Source organism: Silene latifolia, chromosome Y (assembly GCF_048544455.1).
Source record: "Silene latifolia isolate original U9 population chromosome Y, ASM4854445v1, whole genome shotgun sequence".
NCBI classification, from domain to species: Eukaryota; Viridiplantae; Streptophyta; class Magnoliopsida; order Caryophyllales; family Caryophyllaceae; genus Silene; species Silene latifolia.
The window spans coordinates 363,668,995-363,685,046 of record NC_133538.1 but is presented as its reverse complement, the minus strand read 5'-3'; the positions used below and the strand labels follow the sequence as shown (position 1 = coordinate 363,685,046).

Sequence of the window (16,052 nt, the reverse complement as noted above, 5' to 3'; positions counted from 1 at the left end):
CGAACACGTGAACTAGCTGCTCTCAATGGAGTAAAAGACTCTACCGTGGATGGAAGGTTATTTTGCTTACTCACAGCAAATTGGCATCATACAGACACGTATCCTCAAAAATTTGTTCAAGAAATCAGAGAAATGTTAGATGTTTTTCATAGCCAGTACTCCTGGCCCATCAATCATCATGATCACCCAAGATTCAGAGTTGATAGGCATCCACGTATGATTAAGAGATATATTCCCGGTCTTAAAATATATGTCGATGAATATCTCTCAAGAAGTGAAGAAAGTGATTCTGATGACAGTGACAGCTCAATGTAAACACCGCCCTTTTCTGGAGAGAGAGGGAATAAGACAAAGAAATGTAAATGTAAATAAATAATCTAAATTTACCATTAAGGTAAATTGTTTGTAGTAATCATGTATGCTAGGTGTAAACACTACATAGGTGCTAAGTGTAAGATAAATAAGTTAGCAAAGTGTCTTAGGTGTAGTGCAAGGTGTAGCACAAAGGTGTGCCAAGTGTGTGTGGCATGCTTATCATGTAACCTACCTTGAGTAGTATAAATAGAGAGGCTTGTGAGCTTACAAACACAAGCTAAGTTGAAATAAAAAAACACTTCACATCAAAAAACCTCTAAACTCTTGTTCTTAATACAAGTTCTAGTTTCTTATTCTTAGTATCACAACTTCGATCCTAATCAACCTCCTTTGTGGTTGTACTTACTATGTGTTCGTAAACGTGGTATCAGTCTATACAGGTATGCAGTTCAAGTTTTGATTTTATATTTTGATTTTTTTTACAGTTAGTTTACCCCCACAATCGCTAATTATAACAAATAATAAGTTAATTAGTCTCAAGTTTAAGGACAGAGTACCTACTTGAATAGATTTACATAAGATCCTAAGATTTTACGTTATTATATTTTGTGTAAAGTTCTGAAGGCTTTACCGAAGTTTGTCATTGATGAACAATTATTAGTAGAGTTATTGTAATTTTTCTTTGCTTTTAATGTTTGATTGGGAAAAGGAAACTAATATTTTATGATTAGTTATTGACTATAATATTTTCAATTGCATCATAATCACGACGAGCTAATTATGCTCTATGTCTTACTACCACTATAATGAGTATTAAGCTCACGGTTTGTCACTATGTCTCATATATGTAATACTGTAATACCCCAAGAGATGATTGTGAGGAAATTTGTCCCACATCGGGAAAATATGGAGCTTGTGATATGTTTATAAGGGATTCCACCCACCATTTAGTAATAAGACCTTGTGTTTTTGGGCTTAAGTGAGGACAATTAGTGGGCCCAAAAGTGCACATCCCATCATATTGAGATTGTGTTACGACGGTGGCGGGTTAGGTTGTTATAAATAATGTACTAAGTTTTATTGTTACGATTGTTTTAATTTGGTGTTATATGACATTATGGTTTACACGAGTAATGTTTGTAATTGTTGCTTACGATAATTACTTTCAGTTTCTATAAAATGCGAAGATATAAGGTTATTTAACGATCGTCACCATGAATACTCATTGATTCTTTAAGTTTTTATTTGTTTACAAAAATTATTATTTAATAACAAGTAAATAATTTGACGAATTAGAGAGATTAGTTGATTTCTCCATTAATGCTTTTTGCCAATACCGAGTGAGTCGATAATGTGCATGGTTGTGTATTTGTATCACGTCTTAACGGTCATGACAAAACGGGTTTATATAATAATGTTACTTTTAAGTCATTGTGATAGACCATAAGAGTTTTAGAGTGGGAGAGTATTTATGTTTTTATGTTTAAAGTGTAATCATTTATAATACTTCCTCCGTTCCAGTCAATAGTTTACATTTGTTTTTTTTTTTTCCCTCTTACTAAATATAAAACAAGTGTAAACTATTCACTAGGACGGAGGGAGTAGTTATGTACACTTTTGATATCTATACAATAAGCATCAATGAAACCTATACTTTGAAGTGATTAAAGGATGTCTAATTTCATGTGCGACTCGAGTTTGTAATGTGAGATACCCGACTTTAATAAACTACCTGATGTGATCACGAGAAAAAAATTATAAAAGGAAGGGAAGCCAAAAAAAATCTTATAATTGGAGTTTTGACTCCTAAAAATCATACTCCCTCTGTCCCGGTTATTTCTGGACGAAGTTAAGTGTGGGTGATCAAGTTGTCTATAAAAGGCATCTTCAGAATAGAAAGGTAAATAATTGACTGACGAGACCAGTAGATCTCATGGGAAACCGTCTTTCACAACATTAGTGAGACAACCAATAAATAAATCCAAAGGTAACTTTTAAGACGGAGGGAGTAATATATACTGTCTCTTTTAAGAATTTGTATTGACTGAGAGTCTGAGACACCCTAAATTAGAACAAGTAAACAAATAACCAAGATGAAGGGAGTAATATATATGTTAAAGTTTTAATTCTATTGTAACTAAAATTGATTGTCCAAGAGTCCTTAGTTTGATGAAAGTAATTAATCCTAAAATATATATAGTGTGCTATAATACGGAGTACATGCATGTGCTATAATACGGAGTACATGCATGTGCTATAATACGGAGTACATGCATGTAGAATCACCCTTATTAGTTATCAACAGGTAGGGCATAAATGCATAATGACTACGTAATATATTATTGGGTTGCCACTCCTGGAGTCCTTGAGTGACTTATGGTAGCCCGTGTTTTAGTTATGGCCACTTATATGTGTCAGCTTAATTCAAGGACAACATTTCCGGAAGGTTTAACTGTATAAAGTTCTTCATAGATGATATTCAATCAATGAGTACAAAGGTCATACGAGAAACATTTTTATAAACAAGTTTTCTTAAATCTACAATCTCTGTCATTCATTTCCAAAAATATATGCAAAATCAAGACACACAAGCAGCATTCTATAAATTTTTTTTTTTTTTTTTTTTTTTTTTTTTTTTTTTGACAGCTGTAAATAAAAGGTTTTACATTTTCATGGCTTGCTGAGCTAGGCTATACGCAATGCCATTCAGATGCCTTGGAATAAAGTTAAAGACTAAAAAATGAAAAGCACTAAATGACACCCGAATATCTTGAAGGACACCTACGATCCTGTGATTTTCCGTAGCAACCTTTGCCAATTGACTGATTAGCTGTAGACAATCTGATGAAATGTCAAGGTGAAGGATGTGTCTTGCTTTTGCCCACTCCACTACATCACGTACTCCCAAAGCTTCCGCTTGTAAAGACGACTCTGCTCTTAAGTGCACCTGTCTTCTTCCTAACTCCTGTCCCAGTTCATCATAAGCAATCCACCCTACAGCTGCTTCCATGGTCTGATTCCAACTGGCATCCACTTTCACCCGTGTTACATCACATCCCGCCGGATTACCAACAACACACACCGGATGGCCATTTCGAATATCCATAGACTCCTGCCGTGTCAAGATCTCCCCATCAGTGCACCCACTAATCCGAAGTTGTGGTGAATCCAGTGATTTACAAAGAATGTGTACCTTCTCCCGAACTACTTTAAATATCAAATTCATGACCACATTCGGGTTAAGGGTCAGATCCTGGAATTTCAGCATGTTCCGCATGGTCCATAAACACCATACGATAGCCACAAACTGTATGACCTGATGAATTCCTTCCTCCCTTTTGCGCAAATAGAGAATCCAGTCCGTAATCCAGTCGGAAATAGGGATGTCTCTTGCCCCTTCCACCCGAATGCCTAGATCCGAACTTGCCCATATTCTACATGAGAGACCACAGTCCCTAAAAAGGTGCTCCAGGGTTTCCAGCATTCTATAAATTGACATTGACATTATATAGAAAATAAATGCTTCAACCTTCAGACATTATATAATTTGTTGAGCTTCTAAATGTATAACACTACCTCGATCTAATTTCACCCCTTTAAAGCTCCAAATTACCAGAGCGACTGACTATTAATGACACTAAGTTTTGTAACAAGTTGATTGAGTACTGAAGGGTTGATAGTGTAAATGTCATTCTAGATGTTCCTACTTATAGGGAGAGTCCCCGTTTTTCGGATGTTCAATTTTGTATGAGTAATCTTATGTTCTACTACGTATTTCATCACCTTTTTCCAGAGAGTTTATATAATTAAAAATATTAAAAAAATATTTTACCAAAGGCCTGTGCATTGCACGGGCATTAAATCTAGTATATATATAAAGCAGGAACTTTTTGAGCGATATTAGAGAGTCCAACTTTTTTAGAAATCCTTATAAGTGTACGTAGATATAGCTTTTTCCTCTTAATAATTTATGAGAAAATTATCCTAATCAAAGTAGATCTAATAATTTATGAGAAAGCAATCCTAATAAAATAAATCTAATAATTTATGAGAAAAATAATACTAATAGAAGTGGATCTAATAATTTATCGATTATTCTTTACTAAAACAATAATAGAAAAATAACTTTATAAAGAATATTTATTTTAGAAATATTTTAAACGTAAAAAAAGTTCATATAATAAACGTATAAAAGTGTTAAAATTGTATATTTTATAAACATACAGTTAATCTTTGTGAGAAAAAAAAGATCCTAATTTCTTACAAATATAAAATATTGTCAAAAATCTAAGTTGTTCGATTTTAACTACTTAGTGAAACTCGTGTAGTAACAAAGATAATTTTATTTAAAAACTTTTTTGAATATTTAAAAGATTTACCAAAGATTCGAGTTGTTAATTATATAACCAAACCCGTAATTGTCTTACAAAAACCATGGGAAAAAACTGATTTTTATTTTTAAAAAAATATTTTAGGAAAAAGTAACATGTCATAGCTCATAATAGGAAAAAGAAGTAAAGATTCATTAACATTTAGTTAGCATTTGGCAGAGAAAATTTTCTACAATGACAATATTAAAAATAAACAACTTCAACGTTGGCATGAAATAGATTTATCTCTGACTTTCTATAACGTATCAAATGTGTATGATTAGATTACCAATAATATTCACATAAGATTAAAAAAAATTGAGCTACCATTTAAGAATATTAAACAAATCTCATATCGATTTTGTCAAATGAGACAAAAAATTAAATACAAATGAACAAAGTCAAGAATTACTATTTTATGCGGGACTAATAATCCAAGAATCATCTAACTATGAATAAATCAGTGTACAATAAATATATAGAAAAATTGTGAGAACTATATATAATCTACTGTTATATCGCCGAATTTTTTCTTAAACTGGTTTCAAATTCATATCAAATCCATAATAGACATTAAAAATGTATTGAACTGCCACATATACAAAATTATGCGGTTACATCAATTTTTACTTTCTAAATTCCAATTCATCTGTGTGTTTTTAATCACTTAATTATTTACCGCGGTTTGCATATGGCTAGTTATTAGACTTATTACTTTGTCATGTACTGATTATATATTTAAAAGTGCAATAGTTTTTACAGTAGCTTTTCATAATTTTTTTTTTCGGGAAAATTTCCATTTTGGTCCCCTCTGTTTTGGGTTAATTCCACTCTAATGCCCTAAGGTTACTTTGTGTCCTGAGGTTTCGACTACTTTCCACTTTAGTAACCTGGGTTTTGAATATAATTTCATTTTCGTGACCTAAAACATTTAATAGTCAACCTTTCTTTTAATTACATTTTCAGTATAATAAAGTGCAAAATTGGATATTAAACTACATACAAAATACATGTTAAAATGGGTGTATAAAATACTAAGAATGTTATGTATGTATAGATCACTAAAGTGGGAAGTAGTCAAAACCTCAAGGCACCAAAGTGGAATTATGCAAACCTCAGGGGACTAAAGTGAAATTAGGCTAAACCTCAGGGTAGTAAAGTGGACATAATCCTTTTTTTTTTTTTTTTTTTTTTTTTTTTTTTTTTCTGTTAATGATTAACTACGAGATATCCCATATGGGTTTAGTTGAATACAAAGTACTCCTTAGTGTAATAAATTAGGTCAAATTCATATATATTGGTTAAGAAGTGAAACGATTGTACATATATATTTAGTAATTTGAAGCCATTTTCTTAAAATTGAAACTCTTTTCTGAAAATTTGTTCATTTTTTTTTGGTGAAATGTGAAAGTTGTATTAATAATTAGGCAAATTACATCATAATGTCCACCATACACCAGTACAAACACACGCACTATCTAGTACATTTAATGGACTAGGATATGACTCTTGATCCAATCGTGCTCTCTATGCCTACTCATAACTTGCATAAAACCCCTCGCCCTTAATGCTATAAGGCTTTGCAGTTTCGTAATTACACATTCAGGTCTACTCACTCTATGCTCCACCCGACTGATATTCCTACTGTCCCAGATCAGGTAAATCAGGCCAGCAATAGTAGCCATTAACACTTGCTTCTTCAAAAGTGATTTGCACCTCCACTGAATTAGCCACTCTACAACATTAGGTTGCCAAGGAGCAGGGAGCCACAAATGAACCAGACTGAGGCATCTCCGACTAAACCAACAATCAAAAAACAGATGAGCTCTAGACTCAGCAGCATTACCACAAAGAAAGCATAATCCATCAGTTACCATACCAAACCTACCCATTCTATCCTTTGTTAGAAGTCTTTGATTAATGTACAACCAATTAATAAAGGTGACTTTAGGGAGAGCCACCCTATTCCACACATAAGAGGACCAGTGAACCTTCAGGGGCTGACCCAACAACCACTTATACCCATCCCTTGCAGTATAACAAGGCCAAATGCCAGCAGTGAAACCATGTGATAACTTGTTCTTCACTTTACAAAGCTGACGCCAAGACCAGCTAGAATAACAAGGGGCTTGATACTCCCACCAGTCTTGATGCTTAATGTAAATGTGGTTCACCCATTTAACCCACAGAGTATCCTTTTTCTGAGCAACCCACCAGACATACTTACCAAGCATTGCATTGTTCCAAAGTCCAGCATTAAGGATACCCAGACCACCATACTTTTGAGGCAAGCATCATTGTTCCCAAGCTATAAGAGGTACTTTTGCAAAATTCTCAGCATTGTTCATTTTGTTATTATAAATAAAGAGTAGAATAACAATGTAAGATAATGAGACTTGATTTTGTTAATAGACAACATTTCAAATAAACAAAAATGAGTTATAATTTTAATAGAATTAATCTAAAACTAATCGAGTTTAAGAGTAGCATCCTAATATCCTACTCCCTCCAATCCACATAAAACTCCTGTTTTGTTTTTGTAGGTCAAACTTTGAAAAGTTTGACTGTTAATTCACTCAAAAATATACTCCCTCCTATTCTATATTTTCTTCCCTGTTTCCTTATTCAATTATTCGGGTTTTCTTCCCTATTTACTTTTTTGGGATGATATGTGTTGTCCAAATTCAATGGTATGTGGGGTAATGTGTTTTGTGTGGTCCAAATTCACTTTATTATTTCTCATGCAAAAAGAAAAAGGGAAAAATATAGCATAGGAGGGTGATGATTGATTATTTTTGATAATTTCCCCTCCTTAATCTCATGGTTTTTGACCCCATTTGGCACGGTTTTGACCTCGACTCGCTTGCATTTTGCCCTTTTATTCCATGTGGTAGTATATTATGAATCCCCGTCTCCATTTTTAGGGAATAGGCCTAAGAGAAGGCAAGACGGGAAAAGGAGCAAGCGCGGGCTAAAGATCGAGTTAGCTTGAGAAGAAGAGGATGGAAAATGCTGAGAAAGGTGTCTCTGCTGGCAGGCCGGCAGCCGGTCCACCAGTAGACACACCCCTCCCAACCCCTGAGAATGAACAATGAAATGAAGAAGTGTTCTCTGCCGATAGGCCGACAGCCGGTCCACTGGCAGGGAACACATGCCAACACTTAGCCAATTTTTAGGAATATTTTGGAGCCAAAATTGCAATGACTCACTGCCGGTAGGGATGTCGGCAACCGGTCAACTGGCACACGCATCCTATATTGAAGAATGAAGAGAAAAATCAATAAAGGAATACTCTCTGCCGGCAGGCCGGCAGCCGGTCCACCGGCAGAGAACAACCCCAGCTCAAATATTGCCTCAGGAAAGAAAAAACGGGCTGCCGGTAGGGATGCCGGCAGCCATTGTGCCGGCACAGGATCACATGACGCATTTTGGGCTTCTTTTTCCTTCATTTGTGTTTAATTCAAAGGGGTAGTATAAATACCCCTTTCCTTAATCATTTGTACACACAACCCTAAATTTAAGAACTACTCTTATTTTATGCAATATTTATTAAGCCAAGTACTAATCTTTCCCTAATTATACCTTAATTATTTACTTAATTAATATAGATCTACTTAATATCAATTGTTTACATTTGGTTATTGGGTTGTATTTTGGAGATATTGAAGAATTTCTTCCTTAATTCAATCAATGTATCAATCTTTCTTTATTGTTGGTATAATTCTCTTCCTTATTTACTTTGTTTATTCAATAATTTACATTTCCTTTTGATAATTAGTGATTGTTCATATTCTTATAATGTTTGTTGTCATGTTTGTTTGCTTTTACTCATTTGTTTACATTTGCTTTGTAACCATGTGTGAGTAGTCTCCCACTAGGGTTTAGGGGGAACCTAAGTGAGGGTTTAGGTCAATCAAATGGGTTGTTAACATGTGTTTTTGGGTGAAAATATTATTGTTCATAATCATGCATTGAAGGTGTTTGTTGAATTGTGTGTATGAAAGTCCATACTTTTCTACAATTTTGCTTAGCTTCTTTATGAATGAGAGTTTGTATTGTTGCTTGATAGCATGTTTATGAAGAGATAGGATACTAAATGATGATTCTTGTATCCATATTAAGATAAGGTTAAGAAATTACCTTACTTTCTTCATTATTTTCTACCCGGAAACCTTTTGACACATATTGGTTGACCAACCTTGCTTAGGGGAACCCAACTACCCTAGTTCTTTAAATCAATCGTTTACACATCTAATTAATTGCTCACTTTAGTTTAAATCTAGTTGTTAGCCTTAATCAAATCCCCATTTTTACTAGGCTAAACTTAGACTTAATCAAATCATAGTGCTAGCCCTCGTCATCCTTGAGACCGACATCCCTTATTATACTACTTAATTTGGGATTATTATAAATTGTTTTTGATAGTAGAAATGACGACCAAAACATCTACTTATCAAATGGCGCCGTTGCCGGGGATGGCGTTAGGATATACTTAGTTTGTTAAGAGTCTTAGCTTTAGTTTTATCTCACTTGCTAGTTTAATTTAGTAGTTGTGTGTTTCATTGTAGAGTGTGTGATTTCTTGCCCTCCCCTAGTGTGTAAAGACACTAGGAGACTAACGGTTTGTCGAGTGCATGCCTAGGAGGAACCATCAAGCTCTACTCTTCAACTCCGACCCCGAAAGGCTTGTTAGGACCTTGAGTACAAGGACTCTTGATAGAGTTAGGAACCCTCCTCAAGCAAACATAGACCAACCAAACCCACACACCCTACCCATCATTGACACCATAACCCCACTTTCGCCAAACGACACAATTGAGACTCCAATTGAAAACCCATTTCACAACATTCAAATTCCGACTCCACCTTAATCACCACCACCTCCAATGGCTTTACGTGATCACAATCGCCCTAACCATAATGATTCTTGTAATCCAATTAATTTCGGCACCTTGGCTTCCAACAACTTTGAGATGCACCCCGCCCAAGTGGGGTTGATTGAAAAAGACGTGTTTGGGGGACACATTGAAGAAGATGCTCACGCTCACCTACGAAAGTTCAAGAGAAAGGTCTCATGATGAAGAAGAACGGGGTATCCGAAGACACTTTGAGGATGATGTTGTTCCCATTCTCCTTGACGGGTAATGCGGACCGGTGGTTGAATATTCACCCTCCGGATACATTGACAACATGGGACTCCTTAGCCAAGGCATTCATGGCCAAGTACAATCCATCATCCAAGACAGCCATGCTTGGGAATGAAATCCACACTTTCCAACAATAAGATGGGGAATCCTTGGGTGAAGCATGGGAGATATCAACACCTTATCGCTAGTTGTCCTCACCAAGGGATCCGAGAGTGGTATATCACCCAAACCTTCTTCCAAACCTTGTTGCCTAGAACTAAAGAAATGGTGAATGCCTCCGCGGGAGGGGGATTTTACCATTTGGGTGATGAGGAAGGGACGACACTAATTAAGATGATGGTAGACTCGGAGGCCAACTATGGATCAAGGGGAAATATGCTTAGGAGAAATGGCAAATACCCTAAGGATAACTCTTCTAGTTCAAATGCCGAGACAAATGCTAAGCTTGATCTTCTCACCAAGCAACTTGAGAAATTGCAAAGGAACCAAGTTTATCAAGCTACCACCTCACATGGTCCACCCATGGAGGAGGTGGTTCAAGTTTCACCTTGTGAGCTATGTGGGGGGGAAATGGCCACACTTTTGACATGTGTGCCAACAACTACAATGGGGGGTATGAGGAGAATGTCCAAGCTGTCAATGCCTTTCAAAGCTATAACAACAATACAAGACCACCACGACCACCTTACAACAATCCCAATGTCTATAACCCAAACACCAACTTCTATCATCCGCGTTTGAAGAACCACCCCAACTTTAGCTACAAGAGTACCAATGTTCAAAACCCACAACATCTTCAACCCCAAGCCCCAAATAGTCCACCCGGATTTTCTCAACCAAGGGGTGGATACTCAAACTAAAGAAATAACCCCGGAAATCAAAACCAATGGCCCAAGAACTTTCAAAACCAAAACTTTGGGAACCAACCTCAAGGGTACCAAGATTTTGGGAGCAATCAAAACACCCAAGGGTTCTATCAAGGAAACCCAGTGAATCAAGTTAATCAAGGATTTGGGCAAGGATATGCTCAAGGGTTTCAAGATCAAGGTTAAGGACCAATCTTCAACAACAATGGCCCTAGAGGGAATTATCATGGGGGACAAGGTTCCAACACTCGGAATGACTATGGGTTTTCTTTACCCCTAGCCAACCAACCTTATCAATACCCCCAAGGTGACCCCTCTCAAAATGAACTTATGAGGTTGGTGAAGAACATGCAAATGCAACATAGCCAAGACATGGCTAATTTCATAAAGGCTACCCAACAAGAAAGTGCTAATCAACGACTTGCCCATCAAAAGTAAATGAGGGAATTGGAGGCACGATTGGCTTCTCATGCTCTTGCTAACCCTCATAAGCCACCCGGTGGTTTGTTAGCTCAAGGGCAAAGCTCCAAGGATGCCTCAACTAGCCACCAAGCACATGCGGTGGTTTTGAGAAGTGGGATAGAACTTAAAGATCCCTACAAGCATCTTGAGATAGAAGTCGATGCGGATCCCAAGAGAAAGCGGACGGACATGAATGGTGGAAGAGAAAGCCCACCAATGACACCATCGGCTCGGATGAGTGAAGCCAAGAAAGGGAAGAAGACATATGGAGAATCTTCAAGTAAGAAAACACAAGTGGAAAGGGATATTGATGGTTTGGTTGAGGATTTACCTTATGGAGAAGAAAGAGGTGAAGATGCTACCGAAGAGGTACTCCTACAACCCACTACTAAGGTAACAAAGAATGTAAATCCCCCAAAGGTATCTCCAAATTCTCAACTTGTTTCTCATATTCCATATCCCTCAAGAGCCATAAAGAGTAGGGAAAACTTCAAGTATGCCAAGTTTTGTGACATGCTTGAGAAACTTGAAGTAACCCTACCCTTTACGGAAGTGATTTTGAACATGCCAACTTACTCAAAATTTTTGAAAGATATCTTGACTAAGAAGAGGGTCTTGGGTGACCAAGAGATAGTGGCAATGGAAGAGGCATGTAGTGCTCATATCCTTAACAAGATGCCCACTAAACTTGGTGACCCGGGAAGCTTTTCAATCCCATGTATAGTTGGTGGTGTTCATATATCAAGAGCTCTTTGTGACTTGGGAGCAAGTGTGAGTGTCATTCCTTTAAAAGTTGTAAATAAAATTGGCATTCATAGTCTTTCTCCTACTACCATGACTCTCCAATTGGCGGATAGGTCCGTCAAGCGCCCTTTGGGGGTGCTTGAAGACGTACCCGTCAAAGTTGGAAAACTTTTAATCCCGGCCGATTTTGTTGTCCTTGATATCCCGGAGGATAGCCATACCCCCATTATCCTAGGTAGGCCGTTTTTTTGCTACCAAAGGAGTGCTTATTGATGTGAAGAATGGGCGGCTAACCTTCCGGATTGAGGGTAACAATGTCGAACTTAACTCCCACATTTTATGAAAGGACCCAAAGTTGAAAGGTTAAGCACTATTGAAGTGATTGATGAGGTAGTTCATGAAGTGACCCTAGAAGAGGCGGATATGGAAGAGGTTTTCCAAATCTCCCTATATGATGAAGCAATGAAAGAAGATCATGATGTGGACGATGAGCTTTTGAAGAAGGTGGAGGGCCTTCTCCCTCCAAAGGTACAACTCAAACCTTTACCCCCCTCACTCAAGTATGCTTTCCTTGGTGAGGGGGAGGCTTACCCCGTGATCATAATGTTAGATTCATTAATCTCATTAATTTACATATTCATATATGAGTTAATTTATTTAGTCATAAAATAAATCCTAGATCTTATGCATGCAAACTAAAACAAGATAAAAGAAGAAATCGTTAATCTTACATTGAGGTTTCGGATATTAGGGCATCAACAAGATCTTCTTCTTGTTAGTTCTTGAGCTTTCCTAATAATGGATGAACTAAAGGTCCAAAATAGAACCTCTCCCAAAAGTTATACCCAAGGAAACCTCTTAATAACTAATATTATTTTGTACTAGAAATAATAAAAGTCTTACTTAAAAATTGATACAAAAATAATTTGTATTGCTCTTAAATATTTCGGTCAAGAGGAATGATTTGTGAGGTTTTTATTTCTCTAAGTTTCTCCAAATTGTAGAGAGAATATTTTTCTTACACTAGAAAAATAGAATAACATGAATGAATAATGGAGGAACCTATTTGTTCCTCTTAGTGGGAAAAACCGGTGGGGGGAGGTCTAAGGGGAGCCAATGCATGGCCTTGTCCTTCTCAAGGTGAGACTAGGCATGCAAGGCTAGTCATTACGGTTAATTATCACGTTCCTATTTAAAATAAAAACACAATATTAATCCTAACCCCTTCCCTTATTTCGGTACACATAAGATAAAATGGGTAGTCCATTTTATTTTGTCATTTATCAATTGTGACATATGTGACATGTTACTTGACATGTGAATTTGTAATGTATTTTTAACATATTAAAAATCAACATACTCATAAAATATGTCATATACAAAATCTACTAGTAATTCGTAATTACTTGTACCAAAATGGTTTATATTATTATACAACACATCTACATGTGGTTATAATAAATTATTCATTCTATTTTAATTGTTTCATAAACAATAAATTAATTTAAGTAATAAAACAATTTGATTACTTAGACCGTATCTCATTTAATCGAATTACAATGAGAAACGTTAATTTTACTCACAAAATTATCCGTCAATTTTAAGCAATTTAATTAACTCGTATCGGCATACGATTAATTAAATAATCAATTAAGAGTATTTCCCTATAGGTAGGACCTAAGGGGATCAACTGATCACCAACGTCGCACGACAGTAATGTCAAACTCTAGTCAGCCAATCATTACCAATATGTGTGGACCAGTTGACTGTAAAATATTACATCTCACATGTATTCTTAAAATGAGATTTAAATATGTGATCATCATGATCGACAGTTGTGATCGCATTATTGTCGGAGGACACATATTCCAACAATCTCCCACTTGTCCTCGACAAGTGTGCGTCACCAATTCTCTTGTCCTATTACTATCTCCCACTCAATGCAAGGTGTCTTTCAGGTCGTACTTAGGGCTGTAAATGAACTGAGCCTGCTCGACAAACCCTCGGGATCGGCTCGGTCAAAGCTCGGCTCGAGATCGGTCAAACTGAGCTCGAGCTCGGGCTCGAACTAAGTTGAGCCCAAACCGAGCCGAGCTTGAGCACACTAAGGCTCGGCTCGAGAGCTCGTTTGAGCTCGTTATTTTTAAAATTACTTAATGTTTTTCAATATATTTACTTAAATTGTATCAATTTTAAAATAAATAAATTAAAATATTAGTTTATAAGATAAAATTACATAATAACTGTTATTATAAGCTAACAAAAATATAATATTCTCGTTTGAATTTGAATTTTTAATAAAAAATTACTTTATAATTAAAATAATGCTTGAAAAAATAGTACGCAAACAAAACTCGGGCTCGGGTTCGGGCTCGTAAAATATTATATGAGCCGATCCCGAGCCTTGATTTCAAGAGCTCGGGTCCGGGCCGGAACTCGACTTTTACAATATGAGCCGAGCTCGATCATAGGTAAGCTCGAGCTCGGCTCGTTTACACCCCTTTGTACTGGCAAGTGATCATATCGATAGTGGTTTCCTCGATCTGGAGAATAACTGATTGACCGGAATTATCTACCATAGATACCTTCCGGGCGTGGCCACGCATTTCCAGTTCATTACTCCTCGAGTGGCCCTGAGATATTGTTATAACCCTGACAAGGAGTGGACAATTCCTATCGCACTTATTCCCTTTGACTAGCCACATCCATCATAACCCAAAATATGCCCATTTGACCCCATTTACGAAGGTCGTAGTAACATAAATCAAAGTTAATCTGAAACTGTGCCACCTTAGGCGAACAGTCTTTAGTCAAAAGAATTGACTCATTAGAATACTATAGTAGCTATCACCACGATCAGGTTATATAAATTTGCCAGAACTCTTTAAGCGGTCATTAGCCCGATAAAGTGTTCTTAACAGTCTGCCTATGTGATCGACTAGTCATGTCACATGACTCCATGGCACTTGAACTTGCCATCAATCGCATCACACTCTAGTCACTTCGAGACGTCACCTCATGTAAGTGACTATGGGCGAATACAATGCTAATCCATGTTCACTTTAACGGGGTTCAATTGTCTCTACAATCCGTTTGGATGTAACAAAGTATAAGGTGAGTTAATAATAACTCAAACGACAAATGTGGACATCACATTCGGGTAGTAAATATCATATTACAACCTTGTGATGTATATTGTAAGTGTGTAAACACTAGTTACTCGCAACATGTGTTTAACACACCATGTGTCCATGTGTTCAACCCTTTTGAATTGCATTTTCCTTCATTTTCATGTTTGTCTCACATAGCATGAATCTCACCAAGTACATATCTAGTTTCCCAAATTAGTTTTAGGTTCTTTACTTTGAAAGAACTTTCTTGTTGTTTATCACATAACAACCTTATTATGGTGGACGACATAACTCACACTAGTCAAGTGTTCTTCCAACTCATAATGTACTAGGTATATGTTTTGTAGGATCTTGCAACAATTGTCTAGATGATTAGCCTAGCACTTCTCATAAGTCCTAGCAAATTTTGAAAATACTAGTTTTGAGTAACTTCTTACTATAACCAAGTATCTTTTCAAACCTCTTATTTCTCTTTTTAGCTTAAATAGCTTAGGATTTTCATAAATCCTTACGCGTTTTTGAACTTCAATATGTGCAACTTCTTGTCACATAAGCGAGTGTTTTGTCAAACACTAGAATAGCTCATTAGTTCTTCTTGAGAATTCATGACGATTCTTCTATGGCTTACTAATGACTCATCATGCTCTTAAGCATATGATTCATTATTGGACATGTGCATGATTATTCTAATGGCGGAAACATTAGTAATTTTAATCATGTAATCAACCATTCTTAGGTTCAATGAATGACCATGACTGCTTATCGTAATTCCATTTTCATCGATATGAATAATCTACGTTTCTCGCTGATTTGATGTGCATATCTCAATGCCTATCCAACATCCCATGATGTGATTGGATTCATCATAGTCCATTTTCATCCAGAATTGAAAAACTCAAATACTTCTTTGTGAAAGATAGTACTAGCTTGTCATTCTCAATGAGTAATGAGTTATAAATTTTACAAGATGATTGCTCCCACTAAATTTCATGTCTTCACATGAAAATTTCAAACTCC

At 36.3% G+C, this 16,052-nt stretch overlaps 1 protein-coding gene and 1 non-coding gene across 2 annotated transcripts; both read right to left on the bottom strand.

Moving 5' to 3' along the window:
- Positions 1–2,977: 2,977 nt before the first annotated feature.
- Positions 2,978–3,820, bottom strand: LOC141631754 (uncharacterized). The gene has a single exon (XM_074444382.1). It carries the CDS (start codon positions 3,818–3,820, stop codon positions 2,978–2,980), a length of 843 nt encoding a protein of 280 aa, XP_074300483.1.
- Positions 3,821–9,933: 6,113 nt separating this feature from the next.
- On the bottom strand, positions 9,934–10,038 carry LOC141636599 (small nucleolar RNA R71). Its single transcript, XR_012541204.1, has one exon. It is a non-coding gene; the product is annotated as a small nucleolar RNA R71 (small nucleolar RNA).
- Between the last annotated feature and the right edge of the window lie 6,014 nt (positions 10,039–16,052).